This window comes from Nelumbo nucifera, chromosome 8 (assembly GCF_055504915.1).
Source record: "Nelumbo nucifera cultivar China Antique chromosome 8, China Antique-T2T, whole genome shotgun sequence".
Taxonomy (NCBI): Eukaryota; Viridiplantae; Streptophyta; class Magnoliopsida; order Proteales; family Nelumbonaceae; genus Nelumbo; species Nelumbo nucifera.
The window spans coordinates 27,006,340-27,026,540 of record NC_142656.1 but is presented as its reverse complement, the minus strand read 5'-3'; the positions used below and the strand labels follow the sequence as shown (position 1 = coordinate 27,026,540).

At 36.5% G+C, this 20,201-nt stretch overlaps 1 protein-coding gene across 2 annotated transcripts; it reads right to left on the bottom strand.

The window, feature by feature from the left end:
* Positions 1-1,048: 1,048 nt before the first annotated feature.
* LOC104605375 (uncharacterized) lies at positions 1,049-17,878 on the bottom strand. Of its 2 annotated transcripts, XR_016079426.1 has the most exons (16): positions 17,314-17,878; positions 16,565-16,882; positions 16,386-16,465; positions 15,779-15,879; positions 15,505-15,627; positions 8,621-8,690; positions 8,093-8,179; positions 7,929-7,994; positions 7,704-7,796; positions 7,486-7,542; positions 7,234-7,362; positions 7,063-7,153; positions 6,534-6,622; positions 2,758-2,951; positions 2,345-2,465; positions 1,347-1,485 (listed from the first exon to the last, which is right to left on the bottom strand). XR_016079426.1 is itself a non-coding variant. In XM_010270113.3 (15 exons), the coding sequence occupies exons 2-15, from the start codon at positions 16,785-16,787 to the stop codon at positions 1,380-1,382; spliced, it is 1,509 nt and encodes a 502-aa protein (XP_010268415.1). In that variant the 5' UTR covers positions 16,788-16,882; positions 17,314-17,878; the 3' UTR covers positions 1,049-1,379. The 2 variants fall into 2 exon arrangements, 1 of the variants encoding a protein (XP_010268415.1); XM_010270113.3 differs by lacking the exon at positions 2,345-2,465 and having other exon boundaries at positions 1,049-1,485.
* Positions 17,879-20,201: the final 2,323 nt, after the last annotated feature.

Sequence of the window (20,201 nt, the reverse complement as noted above, 5' to 3'; positions counted from 1 at the left end):
CATTTTAAAATCTCAAGATATCTTCAAGTCGCTTTCTGAAAACTCAGGATATATTCAAGTCTTTTACCAAAAAAAAAAAAATTATATGACAGTTGGGGAGATGTTCCTAAGACTGTGTTTGGTTGCAGTGAAATTTTATTTAAACTAGTACGAATGATTTTACATTATTCTGCTTCATGTCTTAATTTACTTCATTTGCACTGCAACCAAACAAAGTAAGTTAAAATTTGAATCAAAGATGGATCAGAATTTACACTCAAGCCATTTGCACAGCCTAAGGCACAAGTTGGGGAGATCTTCTCTATCAAATCCTCAGGCTCAGTTCGGAAGAAGTACAAATACAAATATATAAAGTGCAAAACCTTGTATTTATCCTCTTTCCAAACTGAGCCTAAGGAACATGACTGAATTGAATATTGTTTTATGTGCATTGGGACTTCTAAGTTGGATTGAAATTGGAGACCTCTGTGTCTTCAATCTCATAGATCAGTGGACCAGAACCACTCTAATTATCATACCAAAAGGAAACTCCCCCTTTACAAACAATCCATTGACTATTCATGAACGCCACATCTTTAATTCGATCATCTCTCAACTAAAATTTAGAGTGAGGCAGTTTTAGTGAGCAGAGGAAACAATACAACGAATCCATATGGCTTAATGCGAGGCAGCTAAGTTTGATCAGCCCAAGCTCTAATTTTCATCAATCACTAGATCAAAATATTGATTCTTTGTTACTAATGCCACATACAAGTTATGATGCAAAATCGGTGTTCCATGATAAAATGCTTGTTGAATTATAGTTCTTTTCCCAACATGAAAATATCTCCCAGCTTACTAAAGAAGGGTGATTGCTTCAATTAGATGATCATAGCTTCCACAAGCTCCAGCATCTCTGGCTATGATGCAGGTTTACTAAGTTGCATCTTAAACAATAACAATTATGGTTTTACCGAAAGAAAACAATGAGAACTATGGAGGATTTATATTTATAAACACAACTTGAAAGAAAAATACAGCTCAAGGTTATTACCACACCAAGTGGCTGGTACAGGAAAAAAAAAGATTCCTTTCAATTTTATTCAATAACCTCAAAACAGCTTTTACAATATTTGTGTATGTAGCTGGGCATCATCCAAGCTGTCCCACATTGCCAACCATAGACTAAGCATTATTAATGACAAGGAATCACTCGGAGTAAGCTAAATGTTGATACAATAAATTACTTCTTTTTTCAGTTGACTCAAGTCAGTCTACCAGGTTGGAAATCACCAACACACCAGGGTTGCTAAGTAGTAAACCTCTAATCCACAATACAGACAACATTGTCAATGGAAATAAATCACTTGCGCTTGGTGGGGATTATATTTTTCTTGGAATCATGCTTGTAAAGCATCCTCCTTGATTTCTTCCTGCGCAAACTGCTTCTCTGACAACATGGCAGCATGCTGCTCTAAGTACTCGCTGCTATTCATCTCTGTTAACCTGCAGCACTCCTGAAGTTATCAACAGACACACGAGCAGAAAATGTCCACAATCTTTAACATTTTTTTGAAACCAAATTTAAAAATAATAATAATAATAGTTAAGGACTAAACAACTGAGGCAGGATAGCAAGCTTGTATTTTATTAAACTAATTTTATTCTCCTTTTCTTTTTTATTGGTAACTATGAAAATTTATTTATATTAAGAAAGAATGGGCATATACTATTTAGAAAATGGTCAGCTGACAATTTTTTAAACTAATATAATTCTTAGTTGATTAAAAGGCAAAGACAGAAGAAGCAACTGGAAAGTATTGTTCCAAGTACCATTTAGAAAATGACAGGATTTTTTTCATCAGAAAAGTATATATCAACTTTGAGGATAAACACTTGAATCAAAATTATATAAGGCAAAGAATCATCATTCTTTTGGAATGACGGGTATAACACAGCTCAAGTTCTGCCACTCAATGGTTCCACACCCATGAAATTGGCAAACATCAGTAGAATCAGATTATATGAGAAGAAAAATGAATAAGTTGAGAATGTTTTGCCCTCTACATGAAGATTTCTTTCTTTCCATATTTATTGTCCAAGTTTCCCATTGATTGAAAAGCTGTAGTTAATCAACATGTCAATTACAATATCATGCCATTTTTCAACAAGTAGAACATGCATGTCAAAGAATTCATGGTTCACTGTAAGTAGAGCCTGGTATAACCAAAAGTCCTATTCCATTTGTGGATAGGAATTTTGTCAGAGTGGTTGCTGAAGTGAACCGTGAGATATGGATTTGTTATCCACCTTTAAAAGTCATGGCTGCTAAGAATTTGCAGCTTTTTTTTCCTCTGATACATACCAATCCATTTGCAGTCTAATATGTCAAAAGTTAACAGTAAAACTGCAACTTGGATTTTATCATGAAGCATCCCCCATCTCAGAATCAAATAAATAAAATCATGCCACTTTTCTTTTGTGCCCTGCACACCACAGACAAGCATTTTAGCTTATCCTGTATTGTAGAGTATTTTATATGTCCAGCACTCAATCATATGTAGAAATTATAAATTATATAAGGCTTAAATTAAAGAAATCATTGTTGCACCATTCAAATGTTGAAGGAGCGATAGATTTCTAGATGGTAATAAAAGCAGGAGTTATAGAAAGTACACAGTTTCCACTTTGAAAGAAACTTCTTGAAACCATGAAATCATCAAGACAAACTATGGCTCTGCAGAAACTAAGCAACTGTTTTATGGCATGGAACCATACCGACTAATGGTACGATCTTTTGCAAATCCCAATTCATTGTCCACGCAAAGGTCAAAATCATCATTTTTCCTTGATCTGGAAGAGGTTCTAGGTGCCATGTTTTGGGCATCAGAGATGGTAACTATTCTTTCAAAAAGCTCAGTTGGAGTCCCCTCAGCCGTACACAATAGTCTGGCCCTGTTTTCATACATCACCTGTTAAACATTACAAAAAAAAGGGGAGAAAAAGGTCATTTTGGCTTGTTATAATCGAAATAACTTGCATAATAAATAATAATGATCAAAAATTAACTTGCATAATAAATGACCCAATTATAAAATTTCTAAAACAGATTTTTTGGCAATGCTCATTCTAAGAAGAGTTAAATGAAGGATGACATTTTCATTAACTTAAATTGTCCAGGATAATTAATATAAGATAGTTGCTCTTTATTAATTTGCATATGATTTGCTGCTTTTTACGTTATTTCCTTTGTGATTAACTATATAATATAAGATATTATCTAGTACACTAGGGGCCATTGCTTGGTTAAATGGTAAAATCTCGGGCTGGCAAGCATAAGAACATGGGTTCATGTCTAAGAGAAGCCACTTTGTGCAAAAAGATGCCGAAAGTTAAGTCCACATCCAGTGAACCCCTCACAAGACTCCAGATAGATGGGACCAACATTTGTGTAATGGCCTTTTTCTTAGTTGTCTGGTATATTGCCTAATGAAATGAGGCCTACACAATAAAATAAAGAGCATGAGAGACAACAAATGTTATTACCTGAAAATAGCACATTCTGAGAATCAAGTAGACTAGATCTTTTAAAATTAACACCATAAGCATCATGAAACATCATGGTCATGATTCAGATAAAGGATGAAAAGTGCAGTAGTTCTTATTTGCCAACCAAATTCATGTTTTAAACTTCACCAGACAAACTATTAGGCATCAATAAATAAATATATTTTCCTAGCATTGACTATTCATCCCTCTTTGAGCCCTATTTATTTCTGTAATGCCTTTACAGTTGTTAGGCCTTGGTCCATAGTGCTTTTCTTTATTTCTTTTAACAGCCGCCCTACGAGGGGCATATTTGTCTTTGTACATCCACTTCATAGTTAAGTATAAATACAGATAGAATGGGGCAGCCCAATGCTTTTTTGGCTCCCCCTTTTTCTCCTCTATTCTCCTCTTCTCCTTCCTCTTCTATTCTACTGCTGAAACCTATTTTCTGCTTAGTTTTCTTTTTTTATTTCTATTTCTTCACAGATTACATAATTCTACTTGTTATCAGAGCTTAGCTAGGAGCTTTTGGTGTGGCTTCATGCTAGTTTAGGATCAGCCAACTGCATGCAATAGAAAGAAGACTGATCACCCTCAGTTTTTGTGCCTAATTCTTAGGTTCGGTTGTTTCTTTCTGCTGTCCAAGGTGTCAGACCTAGATTACTGCCCAAAACAAGAAGATCAAAGAGAGGAAAGTAAGGATTTTGATAGAATTGAATTTTGGGATCCTTTTTGAAGAGGTGACTGACTTTTCAGGAGTTGTTTGACTCCTAATGGAGAATCAATTTCTGCCAGGGCAGCTTTTGACTTTACTGGAGTGATCGGTGGACCTGTTTATCTCTTCCCAGGTTACGGTTTCAAAGCAGATTTTTCTCCAAACTTTCCCTTGGAATTTTTCGATCTGATTTGATTAGTTTTATTTTGTGGGTGAGATCAATCTAGTAAGAAGCTTGTTTTGGTGTATCTGGAGAGGTTGATTGGAGCTTCTCCCTTTTACCATGATCCAGGGTTACTGGTTTTGCCTTGGAACAACCTCATACTCGGGTCAATTAGGTCCAGGAGTATTCCTATTACCTTTATTTGGTGCTTGAAATTGTTTGTGAAGCCATGATGCTGGTGGGAGTGATAAAAAGTGTTCCATTGATCACGGGATGATTCTGACAAGTGTTGGAGACACCCAGAATGTAGGGTTAACAACTACAGTGAAATTGAATGGTACAAACTACAAACTACTTGGAATGGGCTCAATCTACAAGGATAGCTATTGATACAAGAAGGTGGGGTATATCACTGGGGACACGACAAAGCCAAAGGATGCAAGTGCATCACATGCAAAATGGGTGCAGGAGAACTATATGGCTCCCTTCCCTTTTTTTTCTTCCTTTTCTCTTTTTTCTTCTCTTTCTTTCTTTTTCCTTCCCTTCCCTTTCTTTTCCATTTCTTTCCTTTCTTTTCTTTTTTTCTTTCTTTTTTTCTGTCTTTTTATATGAGATGTGCATGAGGCACATGAGGTGTACACCTCTAGCATGCCTTAGGAAGAAGGCGTAAGAGGTGTATGCCTCTTGCACCTAAGGCGTATGCCTCAGAGGTGTCAACGCCTTTGGCTTACACTTTAAGAGTATTTTAGGGTGCCTTGCTTGGATGTGCACCTCCAAGCGTACCCTTCCATGCCTTTTAAACACTGTTTACAATGAAGCACAAGGCTGGTGGTAGTATAGAGAGGTACAAGGCAAGATTGGTTGCAAAGGGGTAGACATAGACCTATAGTATTGACTATCTTGAGACCTTTGCACTTGTGGCAAAAATGAGTTTAGTTCATGTGCTTCCTTCACTTGCTGCCATCTTTTCTTGGCCCCTATTTCAGCTTAATGTTAAGAATGCTTTTCTACATTCTGAATGAGGACTTGCAGGAGGAGGTATATATGGACTGGCCAATAAGATTCTACAATGGTGTTGATAGTAAGAAGGTATGCAGACTGAGAAACTCATTATATGGTTTGAAATAATCACCTAGAGCCTGGTTTGATAGATTGAAAGGGGCTTTGAGCAAATTTGGTTATATAGACAAAAGTCCTATCATACTCTCTTTGTGAAAAGTAGAGGATCATTGTTAACGGTCCTTATAGTTTATGTTAATGATATTGTTGTCATAGGCAATGATCTTGAGGAGATAGATGTTCTTAAGAAATCCTTGCGACATGAATTTGAGATAAAAGATCTAGGAGAACTCAAATACTTTCTAGGAATTAATGTGACAAGGTCTAAACATGGGATCTTTATTTCTCAGCGTAAATATGTTTTGGACTTACTACAAGAAATAGGGAAGCTTAAAGTGAAACTAGTTGATACTCCAATTGATCAAAATCATAGGGTTAATGCTTTTGATGGGGAATTGGTTTAAAGATGTGGGGAGGTATCAGAGACTAGTGGGAAAATCGTTGTGTTTATGCATGACATGGCTAGAGACATGCTATGCAGTAAGTATGGTAAGCCAATACGTTCATGCTCCTTAGGCGACACATTGGGTGCCATTGATAGAATACTAGTTACTTGAAGAAGCATATAGGTTGAGATGTATTGTGTGTCAATCATAGACATGTCAATCATAGACATGTTTGGATGATAGGCAGTCCGCTTCAGATTTTTGTACTAGTCTCCTATAAAAGTAAGTAGTCAATGGTGGCCAAGTCAAGTGTAGATGCCGAATATAGATCTGTGGCTCATGGTGTCTTTGAGCCGCTCTAGCTATAATCTCTTCTAGGAGCGCTTGGTGTTGATGCAGAGCAGCCTACAATGTTGTATTGTGATAATTAAACAGCAATAAATATAGCACATAATCCAATTCCACATGATAAGACTAAACAAGTAGCAAGCATGCAAACACATATAGTCAATCTCAATGATTTGGTAGCATCAGGGATGGGAAGCACAGTCCTTTCAAATTGCAAGTACTCTCATAGATCTAAAACAATAGTTGATATGCAGTGAGAAGAACTGTGACGGACATCAACTAAAGTCACAAACCGATATGCTGCTGTCCTATTGTGGAGCCCAAAAATCGGCACACCATCCAATGCCAAGGTATGAAAATTCTCTGGCAGAAAAAAAAAATGAAACTAAATAAATAATCATGACATAAAGAAAATATCAAAACCATTAAGATATGCATCAAACCATATGTAACAAATAAAGAATTCAGACATTTCCTATTTCTTTTTCAGAAATTCTTTTCGGTATACATTAGGAAAAAAGAAAAATACAAAATGGTGATATATCCAGAAAAAAAAACCACAATTAGTTTACATGATTTTTTTTTATAATAATCATGTAAATTACTTTACATGATTATTATATTGGCTTAAACTTCTACCATAAAGACAAGAGGGTCTGCCCAATTGAAAAGTTGGTCGCAGACCTCCCTGTTTATTAATACACCATAGGTGATCTTACAGAACTCAGGCCATAAACCATCTCTTTCTCTGATATTTAAAAAAAAAAAATCATAAAATAGGACAAACTCTAGATTACACTCACTGAATAATCCAAAATAATCCGCTGCTCCTAGAGGTTTGTCACAGAGATCTTTAAAAGGAAAATATGCACATCCATTGGCTCCAAGTGGAACCTGGAAAGAAAGCAGAACTTGGTATGAACTGCCATAGAACAAAGTGAAGCAATAATTGTGAGAAAAGTTCCTTTTATAACCTGCAATTTTCTTCCCATAACAACTTCCACCTCTTGTGGAGTTGCTGTTTGTTCCCCAATTAACTGATGAAACTTTTCCTTAAGATGACCTGACGACATATCTCCAGTGAAATAAAAACCTTGCCTAGCCTACAGAAGTGTATGGACATGAAAAAAAAATCAAATTAGTACTAAAAAGGAAAAAGGACTTAGAGGCTGAAAAGAGCAAAATTTTTCAGTCAAATATATCCATAATTGGAACAAATATTTTACCGAAGTCATTTTCCTATAGTCTATCAAGGAACCAATTTCATGAACTACACATCTTTCCTGTGCCATTAAAATAACAAGATGTAAGTAAAGGGCGAAACATTCAGAGAAGGGGAGGAAGAATAGTAACATTATTCTGGAAATAATGCAATCATCAAATAATAACAAATGTAAATGCAAATCTCAGTCATTCAATAATCAAAACAATATCTGTTAAGTACCTTCAAAGTGGAAATGAATGGTAAGAAAAGATCCCTTTGCAGGCCACCTTCATAAAGGTTATCTGGAGCACGATTTGAAGTGGCAACAAGAACCTAATCTCCAAAATTCAGAATTTACACAACATAAGATTGACGAATTTTTCAAGCAGACAATCAACAGGATAATGTTGTATTCAAGGAATAGTGGAAAGATCTGGAATGTAGAGAAGGATATAAACTTCTTACAACACCATTGGTGAATAAATGTCCAAAAAGTCGGTTCAATATCAATGCATCAGCAACATCAGTCACCTGTAATAAGTCTCATGAGCAAGAAATTGAACAAATGCAGAAACTGTTTGCTACCATACAAGATAACTAAGCATGGTTACAATGCTATCTGAACTCACCATGAATTCATCAAGACATAATAAGATAGACTCATCTGATATCTCTCCTGCGACAACTTCAAGTGGATCCGTCACACCTTTGTGCCTCTGCAATTGTACAGAGTTCAAGTTTATTGGTTACATATGCATAATGCAAAGCCATTTTGGGTCTACAAGAGAAATGTGAAAGTTGACACTATGAACAAAGACAAGAGGACTTCATCTTTGATGCCTTCTTGGATGAAACCATAGCCAACCAAGAGGATGCAACCTGCAACCATCTCAGCCAGCCAGTCAAAAGCAAAGATAAGGAGAAACTTGGTGGCTGAAAAAGGTTACTGGCAGTCTGAAACATTGGACAGTTGAGAATGGAGGACTATCGAACTAGAATTACTTTTATAATGGTATAAATGTGGCTTCCCACCTATAACCAAACATTCCAAAAAAGCATTTTCTGTGGGCATCATATTGCATGGACATAAGACTCAAGTATTCCTATAGTGATGCATAGATCACTATAACGGAAAACTCAAAGATCTGTTTTCTTACCTGAAGGCGGCTATGGACATTTAACATAAAGTCATGGAAATGGATTCTCTTTTTCCTCCAGCTAGTTGGCCTGAGCAGGTGAAAAATACAAGTAAAAAACAATTTGCAAATTCAAATTCTGCAGAATTGAACAAAATGAAAATAAAAAAGTGACCAACAAATAGGTCTTTGAATTCTTTGAAGGTTATGGTATTATACTTAAATATAAAACCCAGAGATGGTGATTGCAATCGGTCTCTCAAACATTCCAAAGAAACAAATGGGAAAGAGTAACATTCCAATTCTGCTATCTCCCACTGTGGATATGATCATTAAAATGAAAAGATGGGCACCAAAGAAAAACGGAAACAATCCCATAGGTGAGGGAGCAAGGTTCTGTAATTTCTCTTACATATGTATCCATATTCTGTAAGGGGCTGCAGGAAACACCGATACATGGCTGTGTGAGGATTTGATAAAAGGAATCTACATGTGGGAGCATCAAGCGTTCAAGAAAATTGAAGCATTTCTGCGCATGGAAAATGAAACAGCCAGCCCAAGCACATGGAGGGGGGCATGGTGGGGACTGGGGAGTGGCTTGCTTGGCAAGCTTCTCCTCAGATAGTGGAAGGTACTTGTAGGTGCCTTCAATACGAAACATCAATGTATATTTGTGCTCTGTTAGTGGATACTAGAAACATCAAGATGTGATTATGAAGATTTCTTTTTCAATTTTGAATGCCAACTACTTCTGAAACTTCTTTTGAGTTCCAGGTATCAACAGTGTTTTAAAAGTGCAAGGGCTAATTTGCGCCTGAGGCACAAGGCACAAGACGAGGTGTGCGCCTTTTTAAGAAAGGCGCAAAACTACAAAAAAGAAAGCTAAAAAATAAAAAAAAGTCAGAAAATTCAAAAAATGCCAAAAAATTGCAAAAAAATCAAAAAAATATTAACATAATGTTAATAAAAAATATAAACATAAATTTTAAAATAAAAGTTTTAAAAAACCAATTATCTAAAATTAAAATACATAAACATAACATGTAAAGCATATTCAAATGAAAATTTAAAAATAAAAGCAAACATATAAAACATTTTCAAGCATGTAAAACCCACAATCTCTTTTTTTCCTTGATTGCATTACTTCAAGTTGCTAATGTGATGTAAAACATATTGCATTCTTGATACTATGAGTCGCCTTTGTACTACGCCCCTCGAGGCAAGCCTGAACAAGTCTATGTTAGGGTTTGAAATTCTCCCCCGGCCCAGCCGTTAGTCTCAAAAAAAAAGGCAAAATGCGCAAAATTTTAAAAAGGCACTCGCCTGGGCTGAGGTGCAAGGTGCATCAGACGCATGCCTAGGCACACCAGGCGTGCACCTTTTCAAAGGGGTGCGCCTAGGACCTGGGCGAGGCGCATACCCCAAAATGCGCCTCGCCTGTGCGCCTAGGACCTGGGCGAGGCGCATACCCCAAAATATGCCTCGCCTGTGCGCCTAGGCACACCTGAGGTGCGCCTTTTAAATCACTAGGTATCAATGTATATTTGTGCTCTGAGATTTCACTATGGAAAGGTATTCATGTAACCACATGTTTCCTTTTGAGTTTAAGGGACTTAAAGCTTGCCTTGAATCTACTTGTAGGTACCTTCAATATGAGGTATCAATGTATTCTTGTGCTTTATTGGTGAAAACTGGAAACATCAAGATGTATTTATGAATTATGAAGATTTCTTTTTAAATTTTGAATACCATACTACTTCTGAAACTTCCTTTTCTTTTTTTTTTTTTTTGATAGGTAATAGGGAACTTTTATTAAAACTAAGCAGAAACTTGTACAATGAGTTTCCCACATGAAGGCGCAAGGTGCAGCCTCAAAAACAAAAGTAAATTACAATTTAGCCCAAAAAAGATGATCCCTATGCAACCCTTGCTTAGCCAGACAATCAGCTAACCCATTAGCCGATCTCCTTTCCCACTGAATCCTTACTGTCATACTGGAGGTCAACCACTTAAACCTCTTCACAGCTTCCTTGTAGGTCCAAACAACAGTGTCTGGATTCCTTTTCCACCTAATCACCAGCTTCGAGTCCCCCTCAATGACTAGTTTATCAATATTCAACTCTCTAGCCAAGTGTACCCCCTGCAAAACATCTTGAAACTTAGCTCGGATTGAGTCTCCCTCACCAACAGGACCAGAGAACAAAGCAACTATACTGCCCCTTACATCTCTAAAGACATAAACATAAACATATAAAACATTTTCAAGCATGTAAAACCCACAATCTCTTTTTTCCCTTAATTGCATTACTTCAAGTTGCTAATGTGATGTAAAACATATTGCATTCTTGATACTATGAGTCGCCTTTGTACTACGCCCCTTGAGGCAAGCCCGAACAAGTCTATGTTAGGGTTTAAAATTCTCCCCCGGCCCAGCCATTAGTCTCGAAAAAAAGGCAAAAAGCGCAAAATTTTAAAAAGGCTCTTAACTGGGCTGAGGTGCAAGGTGCATCAGACGCATGCCTAGGCGCACCAGGCGTGCACCTTTTCAAAGGGGTGCGCCTAGGACCTGGGCAAGGCGCATACCCCAAAATGCACCTCGCCTGTGCGCCTAGGACCTGGGTGAGGCGCATACCCCAAAATATGCCTCGCCTGTGCGCCTAGGCACGCCTGAGGTGCACCTTTTAAATCACTGGGTATCAATGTATATTTGTGCTCTGAGATTTCACTATGAAAAGGTATTCATGTAACCACATGTTTCCTTTTGAGTTTAAGGGACTTAAAGCTTTCCTTGAATCTACTTGTACCTTCAATATGAGGTATCAATGTATTCTTGTGCTTTATTGGTGAAAACTGGAAACATCAAGATGTATTTATGAATTATGAAGATTTCTTTTTAAATTTTGAATACCATACTACTTCTGAAACTTCCTTTTCTTTTTTTTTTTTTTTTTTTTGATAGGTAATAGGGAACTTTTATTAAAACTAAGCAGAAACAACTTGTACAATGAGCTTCCCACATGAAGGCGCAAGGTGCAGCCTCAAAAACAAAAGTAAATTACAATTTAGCCCAGAAAAGATGATCCCTATGCAACCCTTGCTTAGCCAGACAGTCAGCTAACCCATTAGCCGATCTCCTTTCCCATTGAATCCTTACTGTCATACTGGAGGTCAACCACTTAAACCTCTTCACAGCTTCCTTGTAGGTCCAAACAACAGCGTCTGGATTCCTTTTCCACCTAATCACCAGCTTCGAGTCCCCCTCAATGACTAGTTTATCAATATTCAACTCTCTAGCCAACTGTACCCCCTGCAAAACAGCTTGAAACTTAGCTCGGATTGAGTCCCCCTCACCAACAGGACCAGAGAACAAAGCAACTATACTGCCCCTTAAATCTCTGAAGACACCCCCATTCTGAAACTTCTTTTTTCCTTCAAGGTCTTAATACAATTATTTGTTTGTTGCCCTGTTGTAAGAAGATTAGACAACAATGGTTTGTAAGGTTCTGAAAGTTGGGTTCAGATGCCAAGGATGATATGGCGGTAAAAAAGGTTATAGGGAATCAGCTGAAAGGGAGAATGCTTCAGATAAGTCCTCTCTAAGGAGATCAAATCCCCTAATTATAGAGAAAAGTTGTCCATGTGGGCTTAATTATCCCCTGAATATTCCAGAATGTTCTAAAAGTTGTTAAATACAGATGCAAATCCTAGGCTACCTCGGGTGGAGACACGTATCCAGAGGGGACCAGGTACTATCCCACATGGTTTTCCCTATCTCCTACACAATCTCACCATGTGGTGGAATCTGAACTGCTAGAACTCTCACACGTAACATGAGACTAGGTTTTCGTGAGTCTTACTGTGAGATTCACCATTTCACGACTTCAACAAGCATTGTGAGACCACACTTTGGCAAATCCCTCCATAGGATTCAATAGTTCACAAACTCAGAGCATTGCAAGTCCTGGAGATCTAGAACTAAAGGATGGTAGCAGATTTATGCGACGCTGTGGCAATATATCTACTCTAGTACTCCTACACCCATAAATTATAGTTGTAGTTGTTTGCTGAATGCATCAAGTGAAGCCTACAATTGTAATATCTTGGAACTCAAAGAAAGTATCTAATTTGGTGAGAGACTCATAACTCGGTCTTGAACATATCTAGATTTGATGCTCTTGACCAGAAATTTCTAGCATTCTTAAAAATTTCTTCACAAGTCACCTATTTAGTTGCCACCTATTATCGCATTAGTCCTTGGGATGTTGTTTGAGGAACAATATGTGGCCCTTCATGTATGCATAAAGATACCTATGGATCCCTTTTGGAACAATAACTGGTGCTGGGTCATATTTGCTCACACCTGCTCTTGCTAGACTGCTGACCATATAGTCTGTTCACCTTGGTATCAACCTAAATGACAAATTCAGATTGGACACCAAAGCTCTGACTTCCCTAATGATGAGTAATACTATTATAAAGAAACCATGTAAGCCTATTAGTTTTTCACTAATTTATTTCATTTGATTTGGGGCATTCCCTGCTTTATTTTGAATTGAAGACCATCTTTTATATATCACCTATGTGGTTTGTGAGACTTTAAAATTTTGACTATTGATGTCTCTTTATTTAGTATTCTGTTTCTATGGTTATATATATTTTCTTTACTTTTATGAATTATAACATAATTATGGTTAGAGACCAATAAAAAATGTTGGATGGTATAGACTATAGACCAATTCCCACAATATATGCCACGTATAGTGTGTTGCATCTCAATCTTAAGGAATCAATGGATCTATAGGATGCATAAACGTTGTGGTGTTTGACAAGCTTGAATACCATATTTCTAAGTACCTTTTCAAGTTATAATCATCAACAGAAAATAGTGTGTTCATTTTTTCTTCAGTTCTTCTTAATGCATAAACAAGCAATAAGTCATTCAGTTCAGCCATTTCAGTAAAGGAGTGCCAGAAAATAAATGGAAACGCATTGCTGTCAGAGAGAGAGACTCAGTGGAGAAGAAAGGTGTGGATTTTCTACTTTTCCCAATCATCACTGGTGGAGATGAGGGTTACAATTTAGTACAATCAAAGTCTTAGATATGTTGCAATGAAGATCATTTCTCTTGGGTATATGAACTGCTTGCTTGGAAATGGAAATTCAGGTTATGCATCCATTACATGTCATAATGATCATTTCATCCATTTCTTGTACAAATTTTATTTTGTTGTTTTCCTTAATGCCCTGCTCTATGAGTCAATGATAGTTCTACTTTCCTGGTTTTTCATTCACTTTCCCTATACTATTATATATTTAGGTCTTAAGCTCAAGTATTAGTCACCCAAGGTAAATGCCTGGAATTTACAGTGGAAAGGATTGGGCATTTGGCATTTCAATCACCTGAGCTACTGTTTTTCCGTTATAATGTTTTATTAACTTTCTTCTTTTTTCATACAATTATACTCTGAACATGACCTGTTCATTGTTTAAAAGCAGTCTCAACCCATCTGACTATAATTCATTTGGTAGATACACCTAAGGAACCTGTCTACTTTGATCATACAACTACACAGGTTATCACTCCAATAAGTTTCATTTCATGCTGTACTTGGAGAACCATCAAAAAAGATAAACTAGCTTTGTTATTTGTTTAAGATTTTCTGAAACAGCTTGCATTTTACTCATTGTTAGTTTGGATGGAAACAAAGGATTACAAGGTTTTTCAAGCTAAACAGCCCCCATTGTAATGTTGATCAACAAAGTTGAATGATTGTTGAGGTGGTGGGTGGGGTGTACTTGAGCATCCACTTGAGCCCCCATTCTGGAGTCACTTATGACAATTTCAGGGACTGAGGTGGTAGGTGGGCATCAATTTGAGCATACATATAGATATTGATTTATTTACTTTTCCTTGTATTCTTTTATTTTTTTAATGTTTTTCCTTTGAAAGACAGAACTTATCCCCCTAAAATATGTGCCACCTTTGGAGTCACAGAGGATCATTTTCTTTGCAATAGGACCCTTCACAGAGGTTCCACCTAGCAAGAAGGTAGAAGAGGGGGTGGAAAAGGATAAACTATATTGTAGTGGATAAGTTCTACAGCTCTTGTATCTTGTAACTGGTTTTGTGCAGCCTAAGATTCTGAGATGAGAGACCTGTATCATTCTCTTTTCTCATTATTAATAAAAGTTTGCCTTACCTTTTCAAAAAAAAAAAAAAAATAGTAGTACCATGCTATTTTGCAGCTTCTGGACACAAAGGAAATGACCAGTTGATCAAAGGGATCTCTATTAGATTTGTAAATTTGTATAATTCACTATTAGTCTAATATAAAAACTTATTGTTGGTTTAATATAAATTTCATTTGTTCTTTTTTTAATTTTAGACGTGAATTTTTATTTGTATAATTTTTTTTGAAAAGGTAAGGTAAATTTATTAGACTAAAACTTTAAGCATACAAAACAGAAACCTGCCAACAATAAGGTAGGCCTGACTCCTAAGGACCCCCCATTACAAACACCAAATTGACTGATTTCTCAGTCACTGAGCTACATTTACATGTTTGAATTCTGGGGTGACTTATAGCTAAGGTATAAGTCCTGTAAGTTTTGTATATGTAACAAATATGTCTTCAAGAGGATAAAAAATCATTTTTTAATACAACAATATTTAGAGGTAGCCAGTACCATTTCCCTTCTCATTTTTCCTGAGAAGCAGGGGCCCCTTGCTAGTATTGGATCTGCTTTAGCTTGAAAGGACATATATTTGATCAAAATGGGAAAGGAATGGCACAATTTAGTATACTAAAATTCTCTTTTTAGAATACAAACCCATTCCCCTTCCCAATGTTAATTTGCTTTGGGGTTCTATGGACGAAGCAATCATAGAGGTATACCAAACTTACAATTGTTCAAAAAACAAGTCCATCAGCATTGTCTTCCCCGTTCCCACTCCCCCATAGAGGTAAAGTCCTTTGACAGGTGAGTACGAAAACTGTGGAATGAATCTGGACCACAACCACCTACTCCTGGAACAAGATGGAATGCACAGTCACTACAGAACAGGACATGGATGTAGAAAGAAAAAATAAACTAAATATTTTTCCTTTAAAAAAAAAACGTTCTGGCCTGGAGTAAAGAAAGTGGCAAGATAGGGTAATGAGATAATGGATGGTACACCTTGAAGATTTATCAGAAGCTGCATAGCGATCCAGCTGACAGGCATCAGCAGATTCAACAAGCCTATCATATAGTCTTTGAAGTTCTCTCAAGGTTCCAACCTGCAAACATTGCTGTAAGAATATTTTCCCAACAAGGACAGCAAAAACCATTGAGCAATAAGGCCTCTTGAGAATCTCATATAATTCAGTGAATGGTACAGGCAGCTTTTAAACATACAGCTAGCACTTTGGTGCAAACCTTCAAATTGATGGGTGATCCCCATGTCTCAAAATCACACCAATGGGATCCTTTTAATTGGCTACCTGTTTATTTTTGAAATTGCCATCATGAGAATAGCTCATATAAAAGAAAAGTAAAAGAAAAGGAAAAAGGAAACCATTGTCATCACATATTTAGGATCATCACTGTTGTGATTTTGAAGATGCTGTAGGAATCACCCATTATTGGACAGTCTAAGTTGATGGCATATATGCCTATTAGAAGGATGTAAGCAACCAATAACACTTAATAAAAAATAAAAATCAATTCCAGATTCATTCTCTCAAAAACTTGTTACAAACTTCAACACAAATATGAAAGATCCGTTGGAGACTGATAAATTTACCTGACAACTATCGCCATCCACAAGTTCCCCTGCAGCAATTCTTCGTTCATACTCTACAAGAGGACCTGCTTTTCCAACATCTGCAATCGAACTGTCCAAGTGAAATTCAACAAACAATGACAAATTTGTGTTTTGTATGTTCGAAGATTTACTAATTAAGTTGTAGCGGGAATACAAACCTCCACTGGTGTCTCTGGCGGCAGGGCTGCACAGAGTTCTTGATATCATAATGGGTTGTGAGTATCCACCGATTTCATCAATATAGGATCCTCGGTAGGTACTAACTGAAACTGGATTGACCAAGGTTGTTTGCCTTCTCGACAAACTACTAAGAAAATTATCTCTTTCACGAAGCCGTGAAGCAGCCCGAACATGGCGAACAGCTCGAGTTATTGTTCTCATCTTCAATCAAATACTCAAAAGAATCTGTACAAACTTATCCAATATAAATAACTATAGCTTCTGATAGACTACTCAGGCAGCTTCCAAATTACGCGCTGCAACAATGAGACACAAAAAGCAACAAAATAACATCCAACGTTAATTCATCACCAGTCATAAAAAATGGGAACCTTTCTAAATTAAAACATAAAATTTGTGCCAACGTGAAAAAGGAAAAATATGAACAATCACCGAAAGTAACTTCTAACTAATCCAAAATTTAATACTGAAATGATGATACAAAAAGGAAAAGAAAAAAAGAAAAATAGTTTCTTTATAATCTAAACCAAAAAACAGAGCTACACAATCACCAAAAATCAACCTTGAATGACAATAAAATTCCATCATTATCACAAAAGTTCCTTTTAATCCCATCTCCCTTTAACACCAAATAGCAAAATAGAAAGAAAGCAAATCGTGTCCAGAAAAATTAAACCTGCTCGATCAATGAAGAAAATAGTAAAGAAAAATCAAAAGAATTACGTACCAGATTCTCTAGCGGTCCCCGGAAGACCAGACGACCATCTACAGCTCTAAAGTTCCGAATAAAAATCAAAGAAATATCTCTTTTTAATTCTCTATATTTTTTGTTGTTTCTTATTATCCTTGGAAGGCAGCCTGATGCCGAATCAACCCTAGTTTTCAGATAAATCGACGCAGAGAGACAGAGATTGCTTGCTTTCAGATTCCCCTCTTAAAGAAAAAAAAACGTGGTTTTTCACTGTTTGACTCACTCCATCTCCACGCTGGACGGACGAACTTCGATTGTTTGCTGGAGTTCTATTTTCTCTCGTTTACTCGATACGTTTCGGAATTGACAGTCCCAGCTGAGACAGGTGCCATCGCCTACTTCAATGAGAAGTTGAGAACTTCATAATCAACGTCCTCCGTCGGTTTCGGGTTCGGTTCGAAACGGATCCAAATACCAATTTGGCCCTCCTCGTGGTCATGGATCCCACCGGCACGGTGTCCGAGAGCGCAAGATCCGTGAACCGTGACTCGCTGCTCGGCTCGCGGAACGAAGAAGAGTACCCACCCAAATTCTCGTTGTGCTATTGGATTAACAACGTCCGCACGATTAAAGTGCTGTAGTCAACGGTAGTGGGTGGTCCTTGGAAACTACGTATCGCGGTTTTCCTTGGAAAGTGAACGGTTGAGATGTACTCCGACAGGACTGAACCAACAATTTTGGAAACTTTTTTTATGGGTAGAAGCAATTTTAGAAACAAGAGGAGAATTACTCGGACATCCATGTAATGTAACAAATGAAAGAGAATGATTCGGTATTGCGGATAGTATTATAATGACAAAGGATGGTAGGATGAAGTAGGCCCCCCCGTAACTTAAGGATATGATTGCTTGTACGCTTTTTAAGTGGGAGGTGGGCCTCACCTCCCAAAATTGAAAGCCACCGCATATAAGCTCTCCCAAATGTAGGGATGCAAATGCATCATATTAATTTGATTTATTTGGATTGGACGTCACATCACGGTTGTGTTGGATCAAATAACTAAGAAGTCACTTTCTTAAGCTCTCCCACTTACTATCCTGAAGGCATTAGAGCTGAAGATTTTGTACATCTTTCTTGTTATAATATATATTTTGTTATTCTTCAAAAAAAAAAGTCACTTTTTTAATTTCTTCATTTGTACAATAAATAGAAAAAAGGTTAATTTATTATAACACCCCTTATATAGTTTCACAAATTTAATGAAATATGTCATATAGTTTTATTTTATTAAAACACCCCTTATAATTTGCAAATGTTTACTTAACCGACCTAGTAAAAACTATTTATTTTGCCATTTAAAAATAATAACATAATCACCTAAATTAAGTGGAAAGTGTTCAAGGGCACGAACCCATGGTTGTTTATTCCAAAGATATCAGTGGGAAAATATTCAAGGGTATGGATCTATGGTTATTTATTCTAGAAGTACCCCTAACACTTTTTCATATAAGAAACAAAATGGACCAAATAGAGAAAAATAGAGTGGTTGTTTGCATGGTTTTTAAAACCAACCCGGAGAATGAACTGGTCAGGGGTCCAGTTCCTGGGTCGAATGGTCCGATCATTCAAACTGAACGGTCAGCCCATTTTGACAAAAAAATTAAAATGGTCAAAACCGTTCGGACGGTTAACCGCTCGGGTCAGCGATTTGCTGACCAAAATCAACGGTTTTGGGGAAAAATCCGATTTTTTGGAAAAACGAAACCGGTCACCTGACTGATTCCCGGTTTTTCCGGTCCGATTTTGAAAACCATGGTGCTTTATTAGGGGTAAAAATGGTATTTTTGCTTTTAGTTTCTTTTGATTAAGTTTATTTGAATGGACGTTAGAGTTAAAATTGTTGTTTTCCACTTTCATCTAATGGAAGGTTAATTAAGTAAATTGATATATAGGTCAATTAAGTAAATTGATTGCAAAATATAGGGCATGTTTTAGTAAAACACAAACTATAGGATAGGTTTTATTAGGGGATGTTTTAGTAAAACACAAACTATAGAGAAAAACAAAGTGGTTATTTGTGCTTTATTAGGAGCAAAAATGGTATTTTTGTTTTTAGTTTCTTTTGATTAAGTTTATTTGAATGGATGTTATAGTTAAAACTGTCATTTTCCACTTTCATCTAAGGGAAGGTCAACTAAGCAAATTGATTACAAAATATAAGGGATGTTTTAGCAAAACACAAACTATAGGATTGGTTATAGTAAATTCATAAAATTATAGGGTGTATTTTAGTAAATGATCCTATAAAAAATTAAAAGAATTTCCCCATGTAGAGCATGGGCCATTTTATTGTGCATTCATAGCTAGTGATCTATTATGAATTGGGCTGAAGAACTTATTGGAAGAGATCATCCAAAGCAAATCGGATTTCTTACCCATACTCTAATAAGGATGGATTCAAGCCAAGCCGAATATTTGGCTATTCAAGTTCGGCTTGACAATAAACTATTAGGTTTGAGCTCAATTCAAGATAGAGACTTGAGTTCGAATTGGCTTGAGTTAAAAGCTCGTAAGTTCAAGTTCAGTTCGGTTTAAGTTCAACTATAAGTCAAATGTTTTATAAAAATAAAAATATATATAATTATTTTTTATTTAACATATAAAATGAAGAATTATAAAAATTAGTTATTATATATAAAAATATTATATATAATACTTTTTATTATGTATAATATTCTTATTTTTATTATATGTATGTATGTATGCATGTATGTACCCCCCCTACTACTCTCTACCCGCAATCTACTGGCCTTGAATTGTAGCCACATACTGCCATATTGTATTGTGAGGTGTAAAGTTGCAATGTATTGTAAGTAGGGTGCAGGTAGAGAAAGTGAGTAGGAAATCTGTACACCATCCAAAGA